General features: G+C 36.3%; 1 protein-coding gene across 1 annotated transcript in view; it reads left to right on the top strand.

Moving 5' to 3' along the window:
- Positions 1–18210, top strand: part of CCDC91 (coiled-coil domain containing 91) — a 128168-nt gene extending 109958 nt beyond the window's left edge. Inside the window, exon 12 of the mRNA XM_086610468.1 lies at positions 18088–18210. Within this exon, the coding sequence (XP_086466594.1) occupies positions 18088–18210 (123 nt within the window). The remainder of the gene's footprint in view (positions 1–18087) is intronic.
- The last annotated feature ends 6939 nt before the right edge of the window (positions 18211–25149 follow it).

Raw genomic sequence — 25149 nt, 5'->3', positions numbered from 1 at the left:
ATTTCTTTTCTACTGTACTGAAGCTAGCTGTGATTGTAAAAAGCCATTTGAAAACAATATTATTACCAGAAAACACCTCCAAACATCACTTTTTTTTAGGAAAAAAAAAAAAAAAAGCTTATTAGCTCCTGTTAACAAACAGGTAAAAGTCTGTTTTTTCTGTGGTATTTCTGTTAATGATTTTTAATTTTCCACTTTCAAAGGTGACATTATCTCTGTAGAAAAATCTATACATGCAATTGGTGTTTCTGCCACTGAGCAAATGTCACAAAGCTGGAACCATTTTCCTCTTACTCATACATCAGTCTTCAAGCTTATTATAGTAACTATGGCACATTGCAGTTAAAGCAATTTTTAGAGCATTTTGGCTTTATAGCCAACTGAAAGTTGACATAGCGTTCAGCTATTGCTTATCCATATTTTGTCTTTCCTGAAGTTATTAAATTGGTTGCCTTCTACACATTTATCATATTGGTAATATCTCTCAGCTTTATTTAGCTGAGAATTTCTTGACCTTCTCTCATTGACTGAACCTTTGCTTTCCTCTCTGTGCTTCTGTACATGCGTGATGTATCTACTTTTGTGATATGTTGGTTGGCAGTAACTATGGCAACTCAGCAAACCCTCCTCTTGAAACTTGAATCCTAATGTAGCTTTAAATCCATGATAATTACACTATAAGAGCTCAGCTTCTTGGGTTGATAATCACATTTAGATTACAAATTAATTCTTTTACTTTTATTGCCTAAACTTCTTGACTATGCCCATCCAGTCTTTTTTTTGTTATTGTTACTCTTCAGTAAACTTGCAAAATTATTCACTTTTTCTAAGAAAGTATGTATATATACAACTGACTGGCATGATGATGAGTGGACATAAAAGAAGAAACCCTTTACCTGCCTTTCAGGAATGTACTGTATGTGAATGTTAAATGATGTGCTTTGAAAGGCTTTTAAAATACCTACTATCTTGGATTGGACAGATAATAACTGTTACCATAAACTACTATGGTAACTTCAGTTACTAGACTAAACTTATATAATCTAAAGGTTTTTTAAATATATGGTTGACTTGATGGTTCCAAGAAGGGCGCTGATGTGCTTGCATAGTTAAAAAGTGTTTACTGCCAACCTTTTTCATTAGTGGCTTGCAACAGTATTAAGAATCCAGCACTCTGCCTTCTTTCCAATGATTTACTTCAGGAAAGGCATGACAAGCACACAGCTTCTGCTTATCCAATGCTTTCAGACCAAAATCCAGGAAGTCTGCAGATAAAAATGGGGAGTTTCTGCATAGTGATATAGGCTAGGCCATTAATTGGCACTTCTTGGGTCGCACTTTGTCATTCATATTACAGAGTTGCTTTTAGAATCATAGAATCATAGAATGGTTAGAGTTGGAAGGGACCTCAAAGATCATCTAGTTCCAACCCCCCTGCCATGGGCAGAGAAATCCTCCACTACACCACATTGCCCAAAGCCTCATCCAACCTGGCCTTGAACACTTCGAGGGATGGGGCATCTACAACTTCTATGGGCAACCTGTTCCAGTGCCTCACCACCCTCTGAGTGAAAAATTTCTTCCTTATATCTAATCTAAATCTCCCCTCTTTCAGTTTAAAGCCATTGCCCCTTGTCCTGTCACTACACGCCCTTGTAAAAAGCCCCTCTCCAGCTTTCCTGTAATTTTAATGATTACTTTTCCAAATAAAGACCAAAAAAAGCTTGGAATTCACTTGGTATATTGGGTAGAAGTCTAGAGTGTATCATAATCTCATATTCTTCGAGTGACCACTGTGTGTTAGTAATGGAACGTTTCCTAGTGTGTACTGTTGGAAGTCCTGGCACACCCTTTCCCTTGTCTCACTGGTAAATCGGTAACTTCATGTTCTTCAAATTTTCCATTTCTGTAGTGTCAGGTAAGCTCTCTTTAATCACTGCTTTGAGTCACATTTACAGTCTACTCTTTGAGTTGGATAAATTTGCCACCTAGGTTCACATCTGGGAGAAATGTATTAGAGCATTGGTTATATAAGATACTCCATACATCCCATGTGGATCCAAACTCTAATTTTTCCCATACAGGGGATAGCACCTACATGCCATGTGGCATTACAAAAGCTGAGGGTAGGATAGGCAGGGCTGACCATTCCCTTTCTGGGCAAGAGATCCTGATTCCATACTTGGGACAGAGCATATATCACACATTTTATCTGGTACTCTTGATCCATCTACATTGCAAGATTACAGAAGGCTACTGCTGGAGCCTCAGAAGAGAGAGAAGGCGAAAACCAGTAGCTGGAGCAGCACAGTGTCACCTTGAATGCAGTGTGTTTAGGAAAAGAGGGTGAGAATAAGAGAGAGAACTTAAACAGATGCTGGTATGAGATGTTTCAGTGGCAGAATTATGGTATTAGCATAGCTAACCACGGTGAATAGGAAGGACCCTTCTCGAAAAACTTGTGTTATGGATTGGTGACTTTCACTTGTTGATCCATTTGTGTTAAGTCACTTGCGAAATCATGCATCAAAACCAGAGAATTTATTTTTGAACTCCTGTAGGTAAAACTTATGCCCTTCAGCGTTAGCCAGTTATTGTCAGAATTTTGATACGTGTTATTGTTTTGCAAGTGTGCTTGATTTCACGCATCAAGCACGACTTTCTTCTGAAGGTTTATTATTTGAAGGCAAGCACAAGTGGGAGAGGTTATAAAAATCAGTTTCTTTTAAGTTATTAATCTCAAATTAGTGATTCATTCTTTTTAATACTTGCTATATTTTATTATAACTTACAACAAAATAGGGTGTCATTACCATTCTTGTTCCTGAATGTTTGGCTTGGCATTTGATGCAAGGCCTCAATTGCAGGCTGAAGTGCCAGCAGCCAAAGCTGAAAACAAGACTGCGGTGGGCAAACTCGAGATTTAATTTCAGAAAGAGTGTTTATATTTTCCCTGGGGCCACATTAATGAGAGTCCAAACCCTAAATGTTACCACCAACACGTTTTAACAGACCAGTTTCCCAGTTTTTAAAGTGTGGTGTCACCTTGAGTGTTTTTCTTTTAACTTTTTCCCTTTCTTTTGACTTTAAAAGAAAAGTAATAAAGCTGTATCATTTTTGGCTCAATTGAATGTCGTTTTTGGGGAACACAAAGTTCTGTGTAATGCAACAAAATCACATTTAAAAACATTTAATCCTATCTTCCATTTCTGTATCAACTATTTTAGTAATTCAGCGTTCTGTTATCAGTGTAAAACTTTGTGCAACTGCGGAACACGCCACCATCTGGTATGTACATACATGTTATAGGGGTCCACATATTGATGTCCTGAATCAGCCTGATGTTAGAACATCTGTGCCATGCCTGGGCTGAACTTGTGACCAGCAGGTCAGTGCCAAGAGAGACACTAGTGATGGGGTCACTGAGAGTTCCTTAGCTCAGTTTCCTGCTCCTTCAGCTGGACCTGTTTTGTGGCTTTAATAGGATTAAAGAAACATTTACATTGAGGCTTTAGGAGCATTTTCACACTGCTCCTTTACCCAACTCAAAGAGCAGTATAAATCCAAAGGATTAAGTAAGGGATTTATGTGAAGTTGTAGTGTAAGATGAGTTGATGCACCTGGCTCTCCTTTTTCTCCTTTGTGAATAAGGCATTCTGAAGCATCGTATCGTATGTGATGCAGAAGTGAGCTTGGCATTTTTTCCTGGACTTTTCAAAGCTTACAGAGACTTAAATTATTGTTTCTAAATATTAAAGTGAAATGGTAGTTTCTGATGGAGGAATATAGTATCTCAATCTATAGATCCTATTAGACAATTTTCTTCAGAGGATCTTATGGTATTTTTCTGCCACTTTTCAATACTGAAACATCGTGCATTTAAGAGAATTTTTAATTTCCTGGAAATTATAGTAGTCTGTCTTTAAAAATGGGAAGCGGGGAAAATACAGTTCTCTGCCACTTACTCAGATTCATTAAATCTAAAAGAAATTGTTAAATAACCAAAATTACAATTTTCGAACTTCTTGAGTAATCATTTATGCTGATGAGCGCAATTTAGTTGAAACTACATACAAAACCTGTTGTATGTTTTTTGCAATTACTTTAGAGTAAAATTGCCGGAGCTTGAAATTCTTTACTTAAGTTAAAACTGTTTCATGTATCCTTTTGTGCCTCACTGTATAAATCTACAAAGACCAAGATTATGCCTGTACTCTTTAGTCAGGCGAGATTCCAGTTGAAACTGAAATCAAGTGGTGTTATTCCTGAGAAAATATTGTGCTGTCAAAGCCAAAAGGGAAAAAATAACAGGATGAATTACAATGTTCAACAGTGAGATGGCTGATTACTCCACTATTCAAAAACTACTCTTGTGATTTAGATATGTTTCTAATCCAATGTGCATCATTATAATTATTGTGTATCAACTTTAGATCTGATCTGCAGTCACATAATCATTCAGCTTGCTCTGTGGATATCGACTGCTCACATTAATAAAGGTTTGCAGGTCACACTGTACAAGTATCACCCAGATGTATCCATCAGTGGATGGTGGTGGTGTTTTTCACATCATTAGGTGATTAAGCAACACCTGAGGTCCAGGGAACTGCAACATCTGTCAGCCAGAGTCCCTCTATTCTGCAAGTATTTGATAAGGAAACAGAAAAGACTTACATATTTCCTTCTGTTGTCCGTTAGGAAGGCTGTGTGTGCCAAGAGGAAGCGATGCATCTTTACACACCTCCTGTCTTCTCTAAGTGAGGCTCTCCTGTTTTATTCCTGATTCATTCTTCAGTGTTATAATTGAACAGTATTTTGTACTGTGCTTCTGGAAATCTGAAAATTATGACCATATATGTTTGAGATTGGACATTTTGCCTTCTGTACGGCTTTCTTAAAATCTGTTTCGAGATTAAGTAGAGAAAAAATTCAAAGTTCTTAATTAGATGTTTTTTATTAGATTAGATTTTTAATTCAACTCGTGACTTGTCCATAGGCATTTTCATGAGAGCTTTAGATTGACTTAAGAGAAGCTAATTAAAAAAAAAAAAAAAAACAAACAAAAAAACAACCAAAAACAAACCAGAAAAAACTAGGGATCTTTGTGTATGAATGAACAGAAATTACCTTATTTTACCATCGTATTGAGAAAATTAGACAGATCAGTGGAATTTTGGAGCTTAGACATTTAGTATTCTCTTAGATTGAGTAAGAGAGTGCTTTGAGGAGGAGGACTTAGTGAAGATTTTGTTATTCCTATTAAAATGAAACTTTTATTCATTTACTGTCTTTTTCTTTAAAATTGATCTATGTGCTTGTAAGCAAATTTGTATTCCAATGATTCATATTCCATTACTTAACATGCTCTTGGCTGTACAGTTTTGAGAGGGAATTTTTTTTTCTTTTCCTCACTGCACAAATAAAATGAGCAGATAACTGTGTATGAGAATGGTTTACTCTGTTCCTAAATTTGTTTTGCTACAGCTGAGGAATATTCAATGTTTGTTTGGATTTTTTTGTACTGCTTCTCATTTACACTCAAGTCCTTTTATGTGGAGATACTTTAACCTCAGTAGTTTTATCATCTTACTTTTTTTGTTGGCTTTTTAGCTGAGGAATTATTTGAAACATTTCAGAACTAATTATATGTAGAAATTTTCAAGCTATTTTTATTTTATTTAATCTTGCAGCTTCTTTGCTCTATTTTTCAGGTACGTCTTTCTCTTTTACTGTTTTTACCCTTCTGGTGAACTTTGATTTTAAAAAGTAAATGAGAAAGTTGGCCTTACCACATGTGTTTTGATGAGTCTTTCCTATGATTATTTCCTGCAATTGGATTCCTGCAGCAAAGCCCATGGGATCAAAATTTGAGACTTAATCAAGTTGTCTATGAAGCTAGAGAAACATGTAAAGAAGTAAATTTTCTTATCTACAGTAGTAGTAAGATTAGATAGATGAAGCAACACGATGTGGTTTCCTGTTTACTTTTTGTATTCAAGTCAGTGTGAATAATAAAACGACTAAAAAGTCTTTACCCATGCGTTAGAAAATTAGCAAGATGCTTCAGTGGCTTAAATATATATATATATAGTTAATATGTATAAATGTTATTTTTCTGCTTTGGCTGCAGACTACTGACTCATACTGTTTGGTCAAGGGCATTTTTCCCTCTCTTGCCCCTCCCCCTCCCACCGTACTTAGCAACAGTTTCTTGTCTCTTTTTTTAATAATGTAAAATAAGGTATTGCTAGGGTAAAAACCTACCATTCTATTTGCATTTGTGTGTCCTTGATGTTGTTATTTCGCTCCAAAACCTTAATACGAATCTATATCTGGAAAAGAAGTAGAATAGCTAGTCTAGCAACCAAAGGAAGCTGCTTTGGGGAACATACTAGTGTTGTTGAGAAGTCTCCGCTGGCTGGCAGTTGCAGTAGTAATTTGGAGTTGTGTAGAACATAAAACCTGCAGATTATGATGTTTTGCTGGTGATTTTTTCATCCTCCTTTAGAATCTTCTGCCTGTAGTGGTGTAAGTGATGACCTGCTGAGAGCCATGAGTACTCAACCTGTGTACGTTTTGAAACAAGGAGGTCTTGTCTTTGATGACATTGTTGCAGCTGTGGCTTTATGAAGTGCTTCTCCAGCAGCTGTCCTGAATTTTGCTGCAGTAGTTTGGCTTCAAATTCCAAACTGAGGTTTCCAGTAGTATGTGTCTGTCAGTAAAATGCATTAGCAAAAGCTGCAATCCTCTCAATACTGGAAAAGTCCAGTAAAAAGTGCAGTCTCAAAAATGCGTACCTCAATAGTAGAATATTAATTTTCTGTTCCCTGAACCTTAATGCTTAATTTCTTATTTTAATGCATATATATGCTTACTACTGACTTAACACTAAATTTATCACAGATTCACTGCAGGCTGGTTTTCCTTGTTGAATTTCTTCATGTGAATCCATTAACTTTAATCTACAACGGTAATTTTAGAAAGATATCTGTATTTCGTGTGATATCATCTTTGCCTATGCCTTCAAGAATATACTGTTTCATCTTGTCACATCTTACAATTAAAGTTTCATTAAAATTGTCCTAGTTTTAGCTGGGACAGAGGGGTTTGGTTTTTTTTAACAGCTAGAAAAGCTCCATGTTTTGGTTTTACTCAGAGGCTCACTCTGAGAAGAACACTGATAACAAGCTGCCAAGGACTTTTCAGTGTGCCGGAGTGCAGAAGCACGGCGGGATAAGGGGGGAGCATAGATGGGACAAGGGGGACACGATTCCCCTTGTGATTTGTGTGGAACTTAAGACTGAGGGCCAAACTGGCCAATTAGTATTCCATATCATGCAGTGTCATGCCCAGTATAAAAGCGAGGTCAGACGGGAAGAAGGGCTTTTGCGCTTTGGCTCTTTCGCCGCTTTTGCCGCTTTTGCTCTTTTGCGCTTGCTGTGTTTTTTCTCTCTATTGCTTTTCTTTTTTTTCTTTCCTCTCTCTCTCCCAGTACTTCCACTCTCGGGAGTACTATCTCTCCCTCTCTGCCCCTCTCTATTTCGGGGCCTCGCGTTCGTCCGGGATTTGCAGTTTTCGGGACGAGACGGGCTTCGCATACGAGGGGGTGGTGAGCACCTACATTGTATTAAATCATCTGTATTAAATCATTCTTATCTCAACCCACGGGTTTCACGTTTCTTCTTTAATTCTCTCTCTCATTCCTGGGGGTGGGGGAGGGGGAGTGACCGGCTGTGCGTGTGTGTGGGGCGGTTCAACCTAACCCACGACAAAAATGAAAACTGGAAACCTGACTGTTAAATCAAGTGCTCCTCAAAACTAAGAGATAAGATGTTTTTTCATGCTGCTTCAGTATGTACCAAACTCCAGTGTGTTGTTAGGGGACACTTTGCTTTAGAGATAGCTAGAGTCATATGGTATCACAATTTCACAGGGACCTTCAGATAATCATAGCATAACTCCAGTCTCCTTTGATATATAGGTAGAATAACTACAGTCTGAATCCTTATGTTATCTGTAGTTTCAGCTTTGTGTAAAACAGTGTTTTTCACCTCCCAGTCTAAAACAGTGATTCTCTGTCATGTTTATTGTTAACCACCAGTTATATTTCTTCTTAGAGGCAAGGAAATTGTGCCCCTGATGAATCTTCTGTTAATGAAGATTCATATTAGCAGTTATATTTACCCTATGGTTGCCCAGTTGTGCACATTATTAGGGTAGTTTTTTCAGTTTGTATCCACTGCAAACACTTATGATGCAATGCTTTTTTTTTATTTTACGTACTGATTCCCTGATAGTGTAAAATACACTCTCACAGTAATAAAAAATATTGTTCTTATTAATGCCTTTATTTGCTGTTTGCTTTTCAGTTAGACTCAATTAATCTCCAGTTCTGTAGATATTGTCTTAATACTGCAACACATTTCTGTGAGCATGACTCACTATGAGCCCATCAGATAACATTCTTTTTATTTGATTTGATAGCAATAGCAATTTATATATGTAGGAAAATTACTGTTGCTTTTAACCAAACACGCTTAATTTGGAATAGGTATGCATACTGACAAATGAAGCAAATCTTTGGTACCAGATCTATTGTCCAACCCTCCACTCAGAGCTTTTCAGGAAGCACAGACTGATAGTCTTCAGGCACTTTCCTGGAGAGAGAGTAATTTGCAGTTATGAAGCTCCACAGAAGCCCTGTGTAGTCTCTGTCAAGTCATCTGTAGCCATATTAAAACAGCATAAGATGGTGCCGAAGACTGACTTTGGTACTTCAAACAATTCAAGAGAATAAAAATTATTAAGGACATCTACCCTCTATGAGGACTCAAGATCTGACAAGCTGTATAGAATGCAGTTTGAGTCACTTACAAATCCTTTATTTAGATGCTGTTATATATCTCTAGTTCCTTCTTCCATGTCAGAGGAGATGATCTGACTAATCTGTCCCTTACTTACCTTGTGATTCATCTTCTGCTTTTGTGCCTTCTTTGTGGGAACTTTAATTTACTGTATATCAGAAGTTATAAAGACACTTGCCAGAACCAAATGCTAACCATTTATCATTCAGAGATTTTGCAGACACTGCTGAGTAGACTCGGATCTTGCTCTGGAAGAACATACAGCATAGATTTACTCACATGACTCCTTTTGTAAAACAGTGATAATAGCATTCACAGAAGTATAATGAGAGTTAAGATGCTGAATATCAACAGGACTACCACAGAAGTATTTTGAATAAATAGAAGATTATCAGTATCTCTGTGATTTGTGTCCATCTCAAATAATTTCTTGTTTGTTTTTTTTTTTTTAATTCTCCTGACCAGTAGAAAATATTGTGCTCAGCGTAAAATATGAAGTGGTCCTGTGTGGCATAAAATGAGGGAAGTTGGTTTTATTTCAAACTAGCTCAGCTTAAGTCAGTGTTGCACAGCTTGTGGTCTATAAAAGATTAGGAGCAGTCTGTAAAATAATTCCTTGCTCTGCTCTTTTATTAATTAAAGTATATGCATTTTTCTTTTCATGTACAGGTACCAAATTGTTTTATTACTTATTTTAGTAGTGGAACTGATCTTTGCTTTCTTAATTTTTAAGTAGTTTAAGTAGTCTATTTAATACTCTTCAATCACTAAACAAAAGGACAAAAGGTGATGATAATAGGTTTTGGGGTTGGTTTTTTTTTAGTTATTTAGAAAGAGAAGCAGAACATATTGACACTGAAGATAGTGTGTGTTTTATAAGAGGGAACCAGAAAAGGCAGAGTGCACTTTGTTTCAATGCCTGTAAATAGAAGTGAATTTTAACAACTTCACAATTCCCTTTAGCTTTTGTGTCAGCATTATAAAATCCTGTGTTCTTGGAAAGAACAGTCAAAAGCTGTGCATATCAATAGATGCACAGTGGAATGTCCCTCTTCAACAGTGAGGAGGAAGGGAAAGATCAGTATTAAAAAAATCTGACTTCCATCTTATATTTGATTGAGATTTTCCATGCATCAGATATTAAGCCATAAGGAAGACACTTGTTTTCTACAAGTTAGACAAGCTTTTGCAAAAGCTTTTGTTTTGGAAACGGGTAAAAATTAATGAGATTTCTGTCCACATAATATACATGAGTGACTTCAATAGTGGGAGAGGCCCTACTGTGGTCAAAGTTTTGCCTGCGTCCAAAAGTTTGCAGCTTCAGGGCCTCTATTTGTACGATTGCGCAAGTGCATTTCATTGTAAAATATATTCAGATGCTTAAGCGCTGTTTGCACATATTTCTGTATGTTTGTCTCGAATATGTTGAATCTGATTGCTAGACCAATCAGCAATTATGGTAGCCATTATGGTAACTATATATTTAGTATATGGCAATAGTCTATAAATAACTTGATTGAGGAATCCTACATTCTGAATCTGTTAAGTAGGTAGGTCACCCCAGAGGTTTCTCATGTGTTTCTACACATAAACATTACCATTATTATTTTTGTGGGTTTAGATAATGACTGTTTTTCACCTTCTACAGTAGTCTGAGCAGGTGCTGCAACCATTTTTAGTTCCCTTTATGCACTCAATCTTGTTTCCTTGATTGAAAGCAAATTTCCTTCTCTTACTTATATGAAGGAACGTTAGTATTTTCTTTCATTCCTGTGTCCAGCTGGGAGACAGTGGATATTCTGAGAGGGTCGACAGGGTGTTTTCCCACCACCTTCAGCAGACCAGGCAAATCTGTTCTAAAGATGTATCCAACATATGGTATTATTTTAATGGTTTCACTGATCAAGTTCAGAGCATAAAATCCTTAAGGTTTAGAAGTTGCAGCATTATTTATTTAAGGAGAAAGAAACATTTTCACATGGCAATATAATTTATTAAACATCAGTTTTTCCTAGAGGTTCAGTCTTGAACACTGATGGCTTTCTAATGTGTAGCAGATACTATATAAATTACAGCCATGAAGAACCTTGTTTTTATATACTGAGTAAGTGTTATCAATAGTAGAAATTCACAGGTGGACAGACAAAAATGTCCTGTTCTGGGATTAACTCTAAAATAAACTCTGCTACACATATGTACCATATGGATCTGTTTTCCTTCTCATCCATTATAGAAATGAGAGGAAGTAGTTCATTGTTTCCTCATCCAACTCTCAGATTTTCAGGTTCCTCAAGGTAATAATTTTTTTATATGGTGTATTTAATGTGCTAGGGGATTTTTTTAAGCCTTCTGTTGAATCTGTGGGGAGAAGTTCATGTTAGTGCACTGGGAAAGAGTTCTGAGCCCATAATTTTACTAGGAAATATAATCACATAGCTGAACCTCTGCAACTACGGAATTTTTCAGAATCACGTCAGGCTCATTCACTAGTATAAGTTAGTTGTGGGGGAAAAAAAAACAAAAACAAAAACAAAGAACAAAACCTATACATCATAAAAATTGTACCAAACAAACTCCTCATCTTTGACCTTTCCTCAAAGACATACATCTACCCATCAAAATATGAGAAGACATTTATGAGTCTGTAATTACACTGTAACATTATTCTGCTGAACACTGGCTTTGTTAGCCAATACCCAGTATAATATATGCAAAGATTCCTAACACTGAGTTACAGTAGTCCATTTCAGTGTATTGTTGCACAGCACTGATGGGGCAAGAGAAGTCTGCAAAAGCTAGGGTTTTAATCATACAAGAAAACCCATATTTTTTCAGAAATAATTTTTCTCTAGAAATGTTTAGAAAGTGGCTGCAGATTTAAAATGCAGTCATTTATCCACTTAGCACTGAAGTTCAGACCCTTGTTCAGAAAGATCATAACTGTATTTTATAATGCAGACTGATGCTAAAATGATTTAAAGAAAATATTCCACATTTTTACAGATGCACATATAATTAGGCCAAACAGAAATAGCTGAATGTGAATTCAATTGCAACATCAGTTATTGACTCTAAGCAAGCAGTCTTAGATGTTCAGATGCATTACATCTGAATTAACCGCTTCATGAGCAATCCAGTGTATTTTTAAGATCGTTTTGGCTATGTGGAATCAGTCCCTGCACAGAGGAAAAGTGGTCCACTGAGAGAATTTTTTAGTAAGTTATTTACGTGCATGAACAAATTGAGAGTCATAATTAAGTTCTTCCTTATACTTAATTAAAGTGTATTCCTGATTCCACTGATTTCAAAGGGACTTGATTTTTTTTCCTCTAGTCCTTAATAAGAACATAAATATTTAGAAAAGCAGTCTTTCATCATCATCACTTTTGACTAGTATTCTGTTCTCCATGGACACATCCATTTTGATCAAACAATGATAAGTTAGAACTATAGAATCAAATGAAAAATGATTTCAGAGTCTTTTCATGGAAGAATGTAAGTTCACTTTCTTGTTAGTTTAGGCTTGTATTGGTTTTCTGCAAAGATGAAGACATGTAATGACATTTTTTAAAAATCATAATCTGAAGTATGTTTATCATCATTCTTTAATTTATATTTATTAGATTTTTTAAAAAGTTATATAGCTAGTAAATTCATATAATGCAAAACCATATAGAAAAATAAGAAATATAAATTAGTTATAATTAGCTTGCAAACAGTGAATAGACATGGCTTTGGTATATTTATCAGTAATGAAAATGTGTAGAGAAATGACGACTAAATAAAAGAAGATAAACTTTTAAAAATATTACAACAAGATCTCAATTGCTTTGACATGTTAAAACATCCCCTTTCTACTGAACCTTACTTAGAAAGAGGTCAGGAAGTATGTAGGATTGCTCATACTACTAATGCTTTGAAAAAAATGTAATGATGCCCTGACAATGTCTATAAATAAATACTTGTAGCTAATCAATATTAAACTTCAAAGAATTACTTTGGCAATGAATCCTGTTCAGCAGCTAACACACAGCTACTTGTAAACACCAGATAAATGGAAAGCCTTTTTATCAGCCTCACTAATCTTGACCTGCCAAACTCAGTCTTCAGAACACATTCCCTTACACATCAATCTCTGTATTTTCAATTCCCCAAAACATTCATTTTGTATTTGAAATTTCCTGTCTTTGCATGAACATGATTTTCTTTAAGTGACAAGGATACTTTTCAGGATTTTAAGTCTTCCCCCGCTGACTCTCCCCTTTATGGACGAATATAAACATATATATATATTGTTCTGCTAGAATGCTTTCTTGATGTAATTCTTTGCATGAGTCTCATAAGAAATCAGCAAGACTCAAAAGCCAATTTCTGAATCTATGATCTTTAAGGGAAGCTGCTCTGCTTCATTACATTATAATGACATGATTATTTTTTATTTATTTTATAGTGTACATGTGTGTGATCAACCATAAAAAATATCAGTAATAAAAGCAAAATGAAAAACTTTTGACTCTACATCTTTGTTCTTTTTTAATCTCTGGTCATTGTATTTGTTGATAAAAAAAAGATTGTAACTTTCACTCGTGTTAGTATTACAGAACCAGAATAGTGATCTGAACGTCATTTGAATACCTTAATAATCAGATTATAATTTGAAGTACAGGTAAATTGTTCAATACGTATTTGTTTAAATGTAGCTACCATTTTTTACAGCACAAATATATTTGGTATTGGAAAATGTTATTGTCTGAGAAATAGTTTTGAAAAATACAGTTTTAAACATCTTAATGTTTATATAAAAGAGAAAATTGAAGAGCCATATGTAACATTAATTTTGCTTGCTTCACTTTTCTGGATGAACTTCAGGCCACAGTGAGATTGATAACAAAACATATATTTACTGTGGTTAGAATTTCATCTTTAAATCTTCAGTACTTGAATTGTGTTTTCCATTAGATATTTTATTAGTTACTAGTAATGTTTAATATAATTCTGACATATAGTAGTTACTTACAGAGTTCTGACTGGGTTGATCTTTTAGCAATTTGAAATGTTTAATGGGTTGGAGAATATTCAGTAGAGAAAGCTAAGCACATATGCTATGAAAATACGTCTATTTGCAGGTAGATATTACAAGGGAAAAATCACGAGGATGTGCATGCTCAGTTATTTGTGTAAGAAACTATTTTCTACTTTAGGCATCGGCCATGTAGACTTTTATTCCCTTTCACAGAAAATTTGAGCTGTATGATAAAAGCTAAGAATAATTATAAACTTCAGTTTGATCTATGGGTTTATGAAGTGATACAGGGGAAGGTGGAATGACCTAAAGTAAAACAGAGCATCCTGGGATGAACACAGTCACCTGGTGGCAGTATTCTGCACAGTTGTGTGTGACCCTCTTTTTATTTCCCAAGTCAAATTCTTGTATCGGTGATAGGAGTTCTGCTGAGACCTGTGCCTCCTTTCAGGTCATACCTTGCGTGACTCAAAGGCACATCATTCTGGGTGGTCTAGGGATATGGCTGAGCCAGGATCCCACGGGAAGTCTCATCCAGTTATCTTTGGCCAGAAGGATGGTGGAATCACACTTAGACCTCAAAAGTGTACTGAAGGTTCAAAGAGAAGAGGAAAAAACAGCAGTGAATGTGTTAGAATGTCCTGCAAGAACCAGCTCATATTTGGAAAATGAATGTCTCTCAATGATTGTGGGAATTTTAGAAGTGGTATAGACCCTATGGAGAACAGGAACTGCTTTTCCAAATCTTATGTAGCCCGTTCCTCAGTAGGTTCCATACAAGTACATACAGAGGCAAATTCTGCTTTTTTTTTAAAAAAAAAAAAAAAGTGTGTACAGAGTTAAGAAGATACTGTTGAGTAATTTAAAACAATGAAGTTCAGTCACATTAAAACTGAGCTGATTAAGGCTGTGCCGATAGGACACAATGTACAGAATTGGGAACTTTGAACAGGATAGATTTCGTACGATGAAGAGAAATATTGATTAGTAATAACAACAGTGATGATGTGGTGTAGAACATTTCCCTCTCATGGTAGATCTGGAACAACATGGTGTATTTTTCAGTATCTATAGAACTAGAACAGTTGGATTGGCTTGGTTGTGTGAATGCTCCATGTCTAATATGTTATTTATACTGATATTATATTTGCATATGAGTCACGTTCAGTTAGAATTTACTAGATGTCCATGTATATTTGTTTAAATAACGAGATCATTCCATGAAGTGAACAGGACTTAAAAATATGGAGGGAAGACTGTTTTAAAAAACAAGATTTAAAATGCCTTATTTACATATTTTCACATCTCAGGGTATATTATGCAAGCAGAAGCACAGAAATGTTGAGGCACTGTTGAGAAAAATGTATCTATTGCTAACACTTTATTAAACAATATTTTATATAACGAAGCTTCATTGGAATTGTTTCTGTTTCTCAGTCAATTTCTCCATTAATGGGAATGTTCTCCTTCTGAATAGGTTCAAATGTACCATTTTGAAAGCCAGCGTCGTTTTGCTGTTTCTCATTTTGTGTTACATGAAGATCTCAAGTCTATTCAGAGTGTTTTGTCAGTTAGTGTAGCATGAAATAATTTTAAAATACACTGCTCAAGGCTAAGCTTATACATGAACTGAGCAGACAAGAGGAAACTGAATTCTCCATTTTTATGTTATTGTATTTACATAAACTTTTAACAAGCAATAAACTTTTCTTATGCACAAAGGGAGAATACCAACTAACCACTTGAGTTCAACAAAAGCTCATCAAATGTGTACTTAATTCATTTGAGACTTTCAAAATCTTTCTCGAGCCTGAAGAAATTCTGTTTTGTTCGTATTGCAGCCAATCACTACACACATTAAACATTTACAATGGTGAAATAAATTTACCCATATACAATTTGAGACTGCTGCCTTGGTAAAGAAACTTAACAGCAGCATATCAGAACACACATCTGGCGAGCTACTTTGATCTCTTTAACGCAGAATCTGCAAGGGAAGACTGCAAGAAAAGAAAATTGAGAGTTTAGCCAAAGCTATTGGTCAAAGCTCAGTAAAGAACTATCTAGGAGTATAGATGATGTAATATGCAATAAAAGGAAACCATTGAAAATCAGTTTCATGCTAAGCCTCCTCCAACTGATACATCTACCAGAAGCTACAGAATTTGATGACATAATATGTTTAGAGAAAGAGGTTTCTCATGTTCTTTCTTAAGACGTAACAGATGATATTATGTGAATTGCACTGTATCTGCCCATTCCCCAGACAAATATGGGTCACAAGCACAAAAACATCTGCAAGCTCCCCATGCAAAATATTCTTTATATTTTAGACAAGAGAAAAGGAAGGAGGCAAGGTACCTTTCAAATCAGAAAAATGCACCATCTCAACAGTGTGTTTATGTTTTTCATTTGTTCCAGGCTGTCTTTTCTAGATACAGCTTCTTTAGAGCCTAGTTTGCTGTTTCTACGTCTTTCATTTTCTTATTAGTGGCAGCCGTTACTAAAATATATCAAGAGCAGACTTTTCTGAAATTTATTTGAACTAGATCTGCTTTAAAATCTCCTGTAAATCATTGGGCTAGGTTCACATCAGGCTATGTGTGGAGCACTAATGTCTGCTTTTGCTAAGAGATGCAAAACTTTGGACAACAGCTGGAAATCTGCAGGAGAAGTAGAAGTACTAGCAGACATATTACTGAAGGAGAGTTTTATGATTGTGTGGCTTCTAGAAAATATGTGTGTATTCTTCTTGTGACCAGATCTGACACGTTCATCTCTCTTGAAACAAAATATTCAAACTGCCAGAGCCTGGTTTTCCATGTTAGAGGAACTTGAAAAGAGCAGCAAAGCACAGGGTCATAAAAATGTTTCCCTTTGTGTATTCAGTCACAGAGCTGCAGCTATACCCTGATTGCATTTTCAGTGAAGTGGGAAGGTATCACTTTGCCTTGCATTCTATACTAATTACTTATTTTACGTATATCTGTTATAAACCAAAACATCCATTCGAGTGATTGTTAGAGCAACTAATTGGACTGCTGAATGATGAACATATGTGTATAGAGAGATACCATAAGATCAGAGTTTTTGTTGAAAACTGTAAAGCTGTGAGTGCTAGATATATGTGGAACGATATATTTTTTTATAAAATACAGCCATTTGCAGATGATTGCCACCGGTCCACTAGACTGATTGCTTTGATCTGCTAGGGTCACACCAGCATTTTGCTGGTATTACAGAATTTAAGATGTTGTTTATGGTCTTGTGTACAACAGTTTGACAGAAATACAGAGCCAGACTTCTTCCAAATTCCACTACTTCCTTTCTTTTGAACGGCATAACTTGTATGTCCTATTAGCCTTGCGCCACCACCTTTCAGTCTCACCCTATGCCATTGTTTATATTTAGTTGAATTTCTGACTGATTAAAGAATAGTCAAGTTGAAAACATCTCTCAATTGTGATATTATTTGTTTGACATTTGAACTTTAAAATTCAAATGAAGGGAGTTCTGCAGTGCATTTTGTTTATTAATGTTATGATATTAAGAAAATTCAAATACCTTTCAGTAGACCATATTTTTATGTCATTTATATGACATAACCTACCAAGTCTTATTATTGTGGTGTTACCTTTTTTGGTGGGGAAGAAAGGACCATTGTCTTTATTGTGAGTATGTAGTTTACATTGTTTGATAGTAGAGGACTCCAATAAAATGTTGGAATAAACAAAGTACACAGAAAATATGATCGCTTTTCCTCTGGGAACTATTTAAACATTCTGCCATTTAATTAACAGTAGGCTCTGAATTTTTGAATATGCAGTTGTATGTAGTGTTCATTTTAAAGCAGAAGCAGTATCTTTTATAAAACCAACAGCTGCAATTTTATAGGATGCTGTGGGAATTTATCTAGTGTGGCAGCTAGGCAGTTTAGTTTTTTCAAATTTCTTGTGTAGAATTTGACAGCTGTTGAAAAGTGACTTTTAGCCTTATGTACGTTTTATTTTAAAGAAACTCAAATACTTCATTAAGAAGTTGTTACTAAATTGCACGCATAGACATTACTTAGGTTCTTTTGTTGTTGCATTTGGTTGTTGAATTTTTATTGTTGAATATGTTTCAATTTTGCTGACAAATCCTGGCATTTCTTTCCAGGTTTTCTAAAAGTTGATCTATCTTTTTGTTTTATTTCAACAGCTTGATCAAGTTGTCCGTCAGAGAAATCTGCATAGTTTGGAACTTTTCCTCTCATGTGCACAGAAACAGTTAAGTGTTTTATTAAAGGAAGAGCCAACCACTACAGAGGAAAACAGAGACTGACATTCTCAGTACCGTTGTTACAGTGTGATTTGTGAAGCTGCAAATCTCAATCCAGCAAATGATGAACATATTATAATCTTTTGGGATTGTATCATTAATTCAAGATTGATCTGAAACTATGCTTGATAGAAATATTTGTGGATGATGCTCTTTTATTTATTTGTTTACTAATATTTTCAGATTGCAAATACGGGAGGGAAGGAAAAAAATCCTGGGAAAAATTTGGTTTTGTTTATGATTTTTCTTTCATTTTATTTACTAGTAGCCCATGATTGAAGTTCTAGATAACTGCAACAGTGATGAAAATGTTTCCCTGTTATGTCTGTTTTAAATTTAGCATCCTGTGTTGGTGTACTTTATCAGTATTTTTATTATTTTAAAAAATGGAGAAAAACATTTAATTGAGTATAGATACAAATCCATCTCTGTTTCCAAAGTATATGCTGAAGCTCATTGCCTCAGGTGAGCCTGAGGAGCTTATTATTTCTTACTACTTTGATGTATAACAGAAGAATCAGTACTGAAACACAAGAGCAGTGACAGGCATTTCTTTAGTCATTTATAAACAACTCCAGCTCTAGTAATAGAAAAGTTTAAAAACTAAACTGTGCGTCTTCTTAGAATAGTACAAAACATTGCCATAACCGATGCATAGTATGTATTTCATTTCTGTTTTACAAAGCTAGTTTGATTCCAAAAGTCATTTTCTCATGAAAGTACGATTAATGTGACTGACCTCAGTTTCAGGAATAAGATGTATGTAATTATGTGGAGACTGATACTGCACTGCCTCAGTGGAATTTCTGACAGAGTAAGGAGTGCAGCTTGCTGACCTCGTATGCCCTTTCTAAACCCATTGAAGGAAGTAGAAAAATTCCCCACTGACATTATTGGACTTTGGATCAAGTCATAGGTCTTTCTAGTCTTGCTAACGGCAGCATGGAGGGGAATTTCTGTGCCTACACTCTATTGATTGTACATTTAGGGCCTTATAAAAGAGTTCTGAATGAAGCAAGGGAAAATAAATGTTCATGCTTAGGAATGTAAATAAACTGAGAATGATATCTCTTATGGTATGCTTGTGATTCAATGGGGGACTTACAGGCATTTTTTAGTGAAGTTCTTGTTATTCAATTGTTTCTTTTTTTTTGATGTTTGGCTGTTTTTTTGCATCAGCAGTCACTGTTCATAAACTGCTTTTTTATAGAAATAAGGAAACACTAAATGGTTGCATACATGTTTGGCAGTATGATATATGTATTGCAGTGTGGGTTTTAGGTTTTTATTTAAATCTTTTTCTGTGCTTCATTTTTGTAATCAAAACAAGGGTTTTGTCTTCTGTTTGCAGAGGTTCACTAAAGAAGTAAATAATGCAGGTTAGATGATAACCTCACCCTATAAATGGGTTAAAATCCAGTTGTCTTTTTGATATTTCTTGATTGCCTGCTCAGTTTCCATTTCTTCTGGCAGACAAAAAGATACTTTAGTGTTAATGAGGCACCTACTTATTTACCATTCCTAAGCCAGTGAAGTTATTGTCTTTGTCAGCTGCACCAAAGATGACACAGATGTCCATGTGGGTTTTTTTGGAAAGCAGAGGCAGTGTAAATTGAAATTAATTGTATAGTGCTGTCTCACAAACTACGTTTAATAGTGGAAGTTTGGTATGAGCAGATTCCTAGATGAACTTCAACATTCTTCTTTACATTTCTAGGCCTGTACATGGAACAGTATTCCTTTTTACTGAAGACCTCAAAATGTTCCCCATCAAAGCCAGAGCCTTAGCAGTATATCAGCATTGTCCTACAAAAGAGTTTTGTATTCTGACTTGCAACAATACGTAAAAGCAGTTGTTGGAGAAGCTTATGATTGGAGACAGTTTTAGTCCTTTAATCTTTCTCTCTACCCTGCAAGCAAAACTGCAGGATTAGACCACAGACACACAAAATCATATTGGGACCTTGGATTACATTCAAAACTTCAAGTCTCAGAGAGGAAATTTGTTTATCCAGCAGAAAAAGACCTGTCCAGTATGCGAGCTTCAGAGTATACCTCTGATCTTATAACCTCCATCTTCTCCACATTGCATCCAAACCTTTAAAGCTTAGTTTTATTTTTCACTATTTCTGCCTAACCATAGGAGAATACAATTAGTGGAAATCTGGGAGGAGGGAAAGCAGGGAGAAGTTTGCAAAACCCAGTCTAGCTGCTAGAAGGTGACATCACAGTTTTTTTGGGTTTTTTATTTCTATGTACAGGCTGAAGAGTGACATATAAGATAAAATAATATGTTCAAGACCTACAGGGTAGAACCTTGCCTGCCTCTGAGGCATGACTGTTAGTGTAACAATTTTGACAAGACTAGTATGTAATGGGAGGAAGAAGAAGCTCTAGAACAAATCATCCGAATCTAAATGCAAGAACTAAAATGTACAAGCTAGTGAGTCTGCAGTCTGGAACATCACCAAGGGTCATGTAGCATACATGTTATATATATATGATTATATACTTTATATGAGAAATAAGCCATAAATCTTGTTATGTAAAGATGTGTATTAAACGTTACCTAAAAGGCAGGGTAACAGTAGACCCAGTGTATATGATGGTGTCTTTCACTGGTGTCAGTAAGACCCATTCTATTCTAACACTTCTACTTGATCATGGAATCTTAGAACGGTTTGGGTTGAAAGGGACCTTAAAGATCAGCTAGTTCAACAATCTAGAACAGAGAAGATCAGAACAGTGAGATGTGTAACGAATAGTTTACTAAGTTAGTACTGAATATTGGGATATCATACAGTCCTATGCTTCTGTGTTATATGTCTGTATGTTTCTGTTGGCTCCCTATCTGCTTCCAGTGCAGAATTCTAGATTGGCTCTGAGACTATGTGTGTGGAAGTCGTTAACAAAGAAGAAATCATTTGCCGCACACTTTTGGTACACTGCCTACAGTTAAGATATGGGAATATTTGAATATTTGCCTTGCTCTAAGAATCTCATAGACAAATGACACTTGAATTCCTTGAAGCATTGAATTCCTTCACTTCATCATAAGAAGGCAGAACAAAGAATAAGCAGTAGGCATTCCAGAGGCTGAGATCTCATTAGTGTTTTGAGATTTTTGTGCATCTTTACATTGGCGTCTGATCAAAAGTTGCCTCATGTCCTTCCAGCTCAGTAAATGGTGATGTTAATTCCTGACTGTCTGAAATTATCCATGCAGACATGACCTTAAAAAGCCTAATTCCTGTTCGCACTGAAACTCCCTCATAGCATTCTAGACCCTCCTCTTCCACTGTGTATTTTTTATGTTCGCATATTTGAGCTTACAGAGTTTTCCCCACTTCTTGGAAAGGGAATATGTAGTCAGATTTCATCTTGTTTCCTAGAAGGAAATAACCACCAATAAAAATTATTCATCAAGGGGACAGATATAGTTTACGCTCACTTTAAGATCTTGTATAGTGTCATCAAATGTCATGTGCAGTGCAGTTATCAAATGGACTTAGTGCAAACATAAAATGAGCTGGATGGGGGCATACTAAATCTAACTTACAGCTAGTTAGCTTTCTTGATGCCAGATGGGTAGGCGTAAAGCATAGAGCACAGCATGATCTAACTAGCTATTTACATCTTCCTGCTCCCCCGGCTGCATTGCAGCCTACACTGAGCTACCCGAAATACAAAGTTTCCTTTAACTAGTTCAGGTACGGTAAGCTCTCTTGCAGAAGTAACTAACTGGTGGATGAGATTGTCTTAAAAATTTTTACATGGCCACTCTGAGTACTGTATAGAAAGATTTTATAACACCTGTGGCATTGCTTTTTCATCAATGGATTATAAATGTGCCAAAGAAACATTGGTCTGCAAAACACTTTTCACATGGGTAAAATTTGGGCCTCCAATTCAATGTACTTGCAGGAAAAGATGAAGCAAATGTTTTCTATTCTGTGATCTGTCCAAGAATATTGCTCTTCTAAGTCTTGAAGAATCGATGGCTTATTTGCTAGTATAGCTTAAGCACAGTTTTCTTCATTGCTTTTTAAGCCTGCATAGAACTAATACTGCTGCTGAATTAGGGTCACATTTGAACAGTTGAACATCATGGGGAAACATCTGAGTTGCACTCTCTTTGGCTCAAGTTTTGTGTTTGCCTTTGAAAGCGTATGCTTCGTTAGCTAAAGGAAAGCACTGAGGTGTGTAGACTTCTCATTGTAGACATTACCTAAGCAGTGTGCTTGCCATGGTGATGTAGTAGCTAAAAATGCCCTCACCAAGCTCCCTCATACATGGAGCAAAAGGTCAGTCTTGCTTTATGCCATTTGCCTCAGATACACATTTGCCACATGCCACATGGTGATGGTGTTTACGTTTCTGTGGGAAGCATTGCTAGCGTTACATTATAAACACTTACAGAGATGTCCTGAAAGTAGTGAGACTCAACTGTGCATGCTGGTGACAACACAGTATTTAGCAACAGAAAGTAAAGATGATTAAATTTTTTTATTGCTCTTGTTTGTTGTATAGTGTGTATTTTAAACTTCTTGTATCACCTTTCAGTGATACAACGTTCCTGTGATGATGATAATAATATTATTATTATCCTATGATAATAACAGTAATAATCATAATAGTTTCCTGTGATAGATGTGATATCAGTATATTATCCATATCTTAGACGCTGTGTAATTATAACAATTTTAACATGCGTCAGAGATTCACATTTGTTTATATTGCCTGTAATTCCTCAAATTTCAGACTTAAAAAACCAGCATTTTTTAGATGCTTTCCATTGTCCAGTGTGGATAATATGATACACAAAGAAATATTATTGAATAAACACTCAGACTATTCTGCTTTTTTCAGATAGCATTTTTAAACAGTTTGACAGCTAACACTAGTAAAAAAATGAGATGTTTAGTAATACATCTATCCTAAAAATACGATTTTCAACAAAATGCTACAAATTTATCTCTTTTTTTTTTTTTTTTCCAGATTTGGCAATAAATCTGTATCAATACATTTAGATCACCATTAGATGGCAAGTCACTGACACATACTTTCTCTCTTTCTTCAAGTTAAACTATTTTGTCTCCTCACAAAAGCCGAAGGGATTTGCACCTCTCTGGGTTTAAAAAGCAGCTTGTTTTAACTGAACCCCTCTACAGTATAATGGTAGGAGGCCCTTTAGCCAAGGGAGAAACAGAACTGGCTTTGCTGAGTGAACTTTAAAGGATGTTTCTGTTCCTGTACTACTACCAGATTAGGGCACCAGTTAAGACTTCACGTCGATCTTGCTACATAAATTTCCTGAAAGGCAGCTGGTCATGATGATACATGGCCAGCCTCTATTTTTGTGGCAATCATTTGAAAAATTCCATTACTTAAACATCCTGCTCTTTTATTGTGACCATAGATTACATATTTAGAGAGTGATTGTGAAGCTCTGGCTCCCAGGAACTCAACAGGAATTATGCTGTTGCTTATTTCCAGCTCAAAATTTCAACCTGCCTCACATTTTTTGCAATTGCAACTACAATGAATATAATGGACACAGCTTTGTCTTTGTGTGGTTCTGCAAATGTACTGAGAAGTTATTTCAAGAGCAGATGTCATGATCAGTTCCTTGAAGAAAATGTCAGCATTTGTTCTGTTCATGGCATAGTGGAGAAGTGGGATAAACTGTTGGCTGAGACCTTAGTAAGGGGATACTTATGTCTCGTTATTACTATTCTACTGCTAAGAAGAATGTATTTTCATATTCTCAATGAAATAAGTTGCTTCTCCCTTGATACCTAAGAACTAATAGTGACTCTTCAGCATTTCCTGCTGAAATGCCTAGGAAAAACATATTCAGTTATAACAAAATCACTATCAAAAAGACATAAATCAGTCCATTTTAGTATCAAGCTTGACAGTAATGGAAACATGAAGGTAAATGTAAGGTGTTACTATTTGTTAAATATCCCTTTGACTACTAATTAGAATCATAGAATGGTTTGGGTTGGCAGGGACCTCAAAGATCATCTAGTTCCAACCCACCTGCCATGGCCAGGGGCACCCTCCACTAGATGAGGTTGCCCAAAGCTTCATCCAGCCTGGCCTTGAACGCTTCCGGGGATGGGGCATCTACAATTTCTCTGGGCAACCTCTTCCAGTGTTTCACCACCCTCATTGTAAAACAGTTCTTCCTTATATCTGATCAAAATCTCCCCTCTTTCAGTTTAAAGCCATTGCCCCTTGACCTAACTACTTGCCCTTGCAAAAAGTCCCTCTCTAGCTTTCTTGTAGGCCTCCTTTAGGTACTGGAAGGCTGCTAGAAGGTGTGCCCAGAGCCTTCTCAGGCTGAACAACCTCAACTCTCTCAGCCTGTCTTCACAGGAGATGTGCTCCAGCCCTTGGATCATCTTCCTGGCCCTACTCTCGACCTGCTCCAACAGCTCCATGTTCTTCTTATGTTGGGAGCCCCACAGCTGAATGCAGTACCCCAGGTGAGGTTTCACGAGAGTAGAGGAGCAGAATCACCTCTCTTGACCTGCTGGCCATGCTTCTTTGGATGCAGCCCAGGATTCGGTTGGCTTTGTGGGCTGCAAGAGCACGTTGCCAGTTTATGTTGAGCTTCTCATCAGCCAACACCCCCAACTCCTTCTCCTCAGGGCTGCTGTCAATCCGTTCCCTGCTCAGCCTTTGTTTGTGTTCGAGATTGTCCCAGCTCAGGTGCATGTCCTTGCACTTGATCTTGAACTTCACGAGGTTCACACAGGCTGACTTGTCAAGTCTGTCAAGGTGTCTCTGGATGCCATCCCTTCCCTCCGATGTACAGACTACACCACACAGCTTGGTGCCACCAGCAAACTTGCTGAGGGTGCACTCAATCCCACTGTCCACCTGGTTGACAAAGATATTAAACGGCACTGGCCCCAATACTGACCCCTGCTG

The sequence above is a fragment of the Tauraco erythrolophus genome, chromosome 4 (genome assembly GCF_009769465.1).
Source record: "Tauraco erythrolophus isolate bTauEry1 chromosome 4, bTauEry1.pri, whole genome shotgun sequence".
NCBI classification, from domain to species: domain Eukaryota; kingdom Metazoa; phylum Chordata; class Aves; order Musophagiformes; family Musophagidae; genus Tauraco; species Tauraco erythrolophus.
Note: the sequence above shows the minus strand (reverse complement) of the source record. Positions and strands in the feature narration are given on the sequence as shown.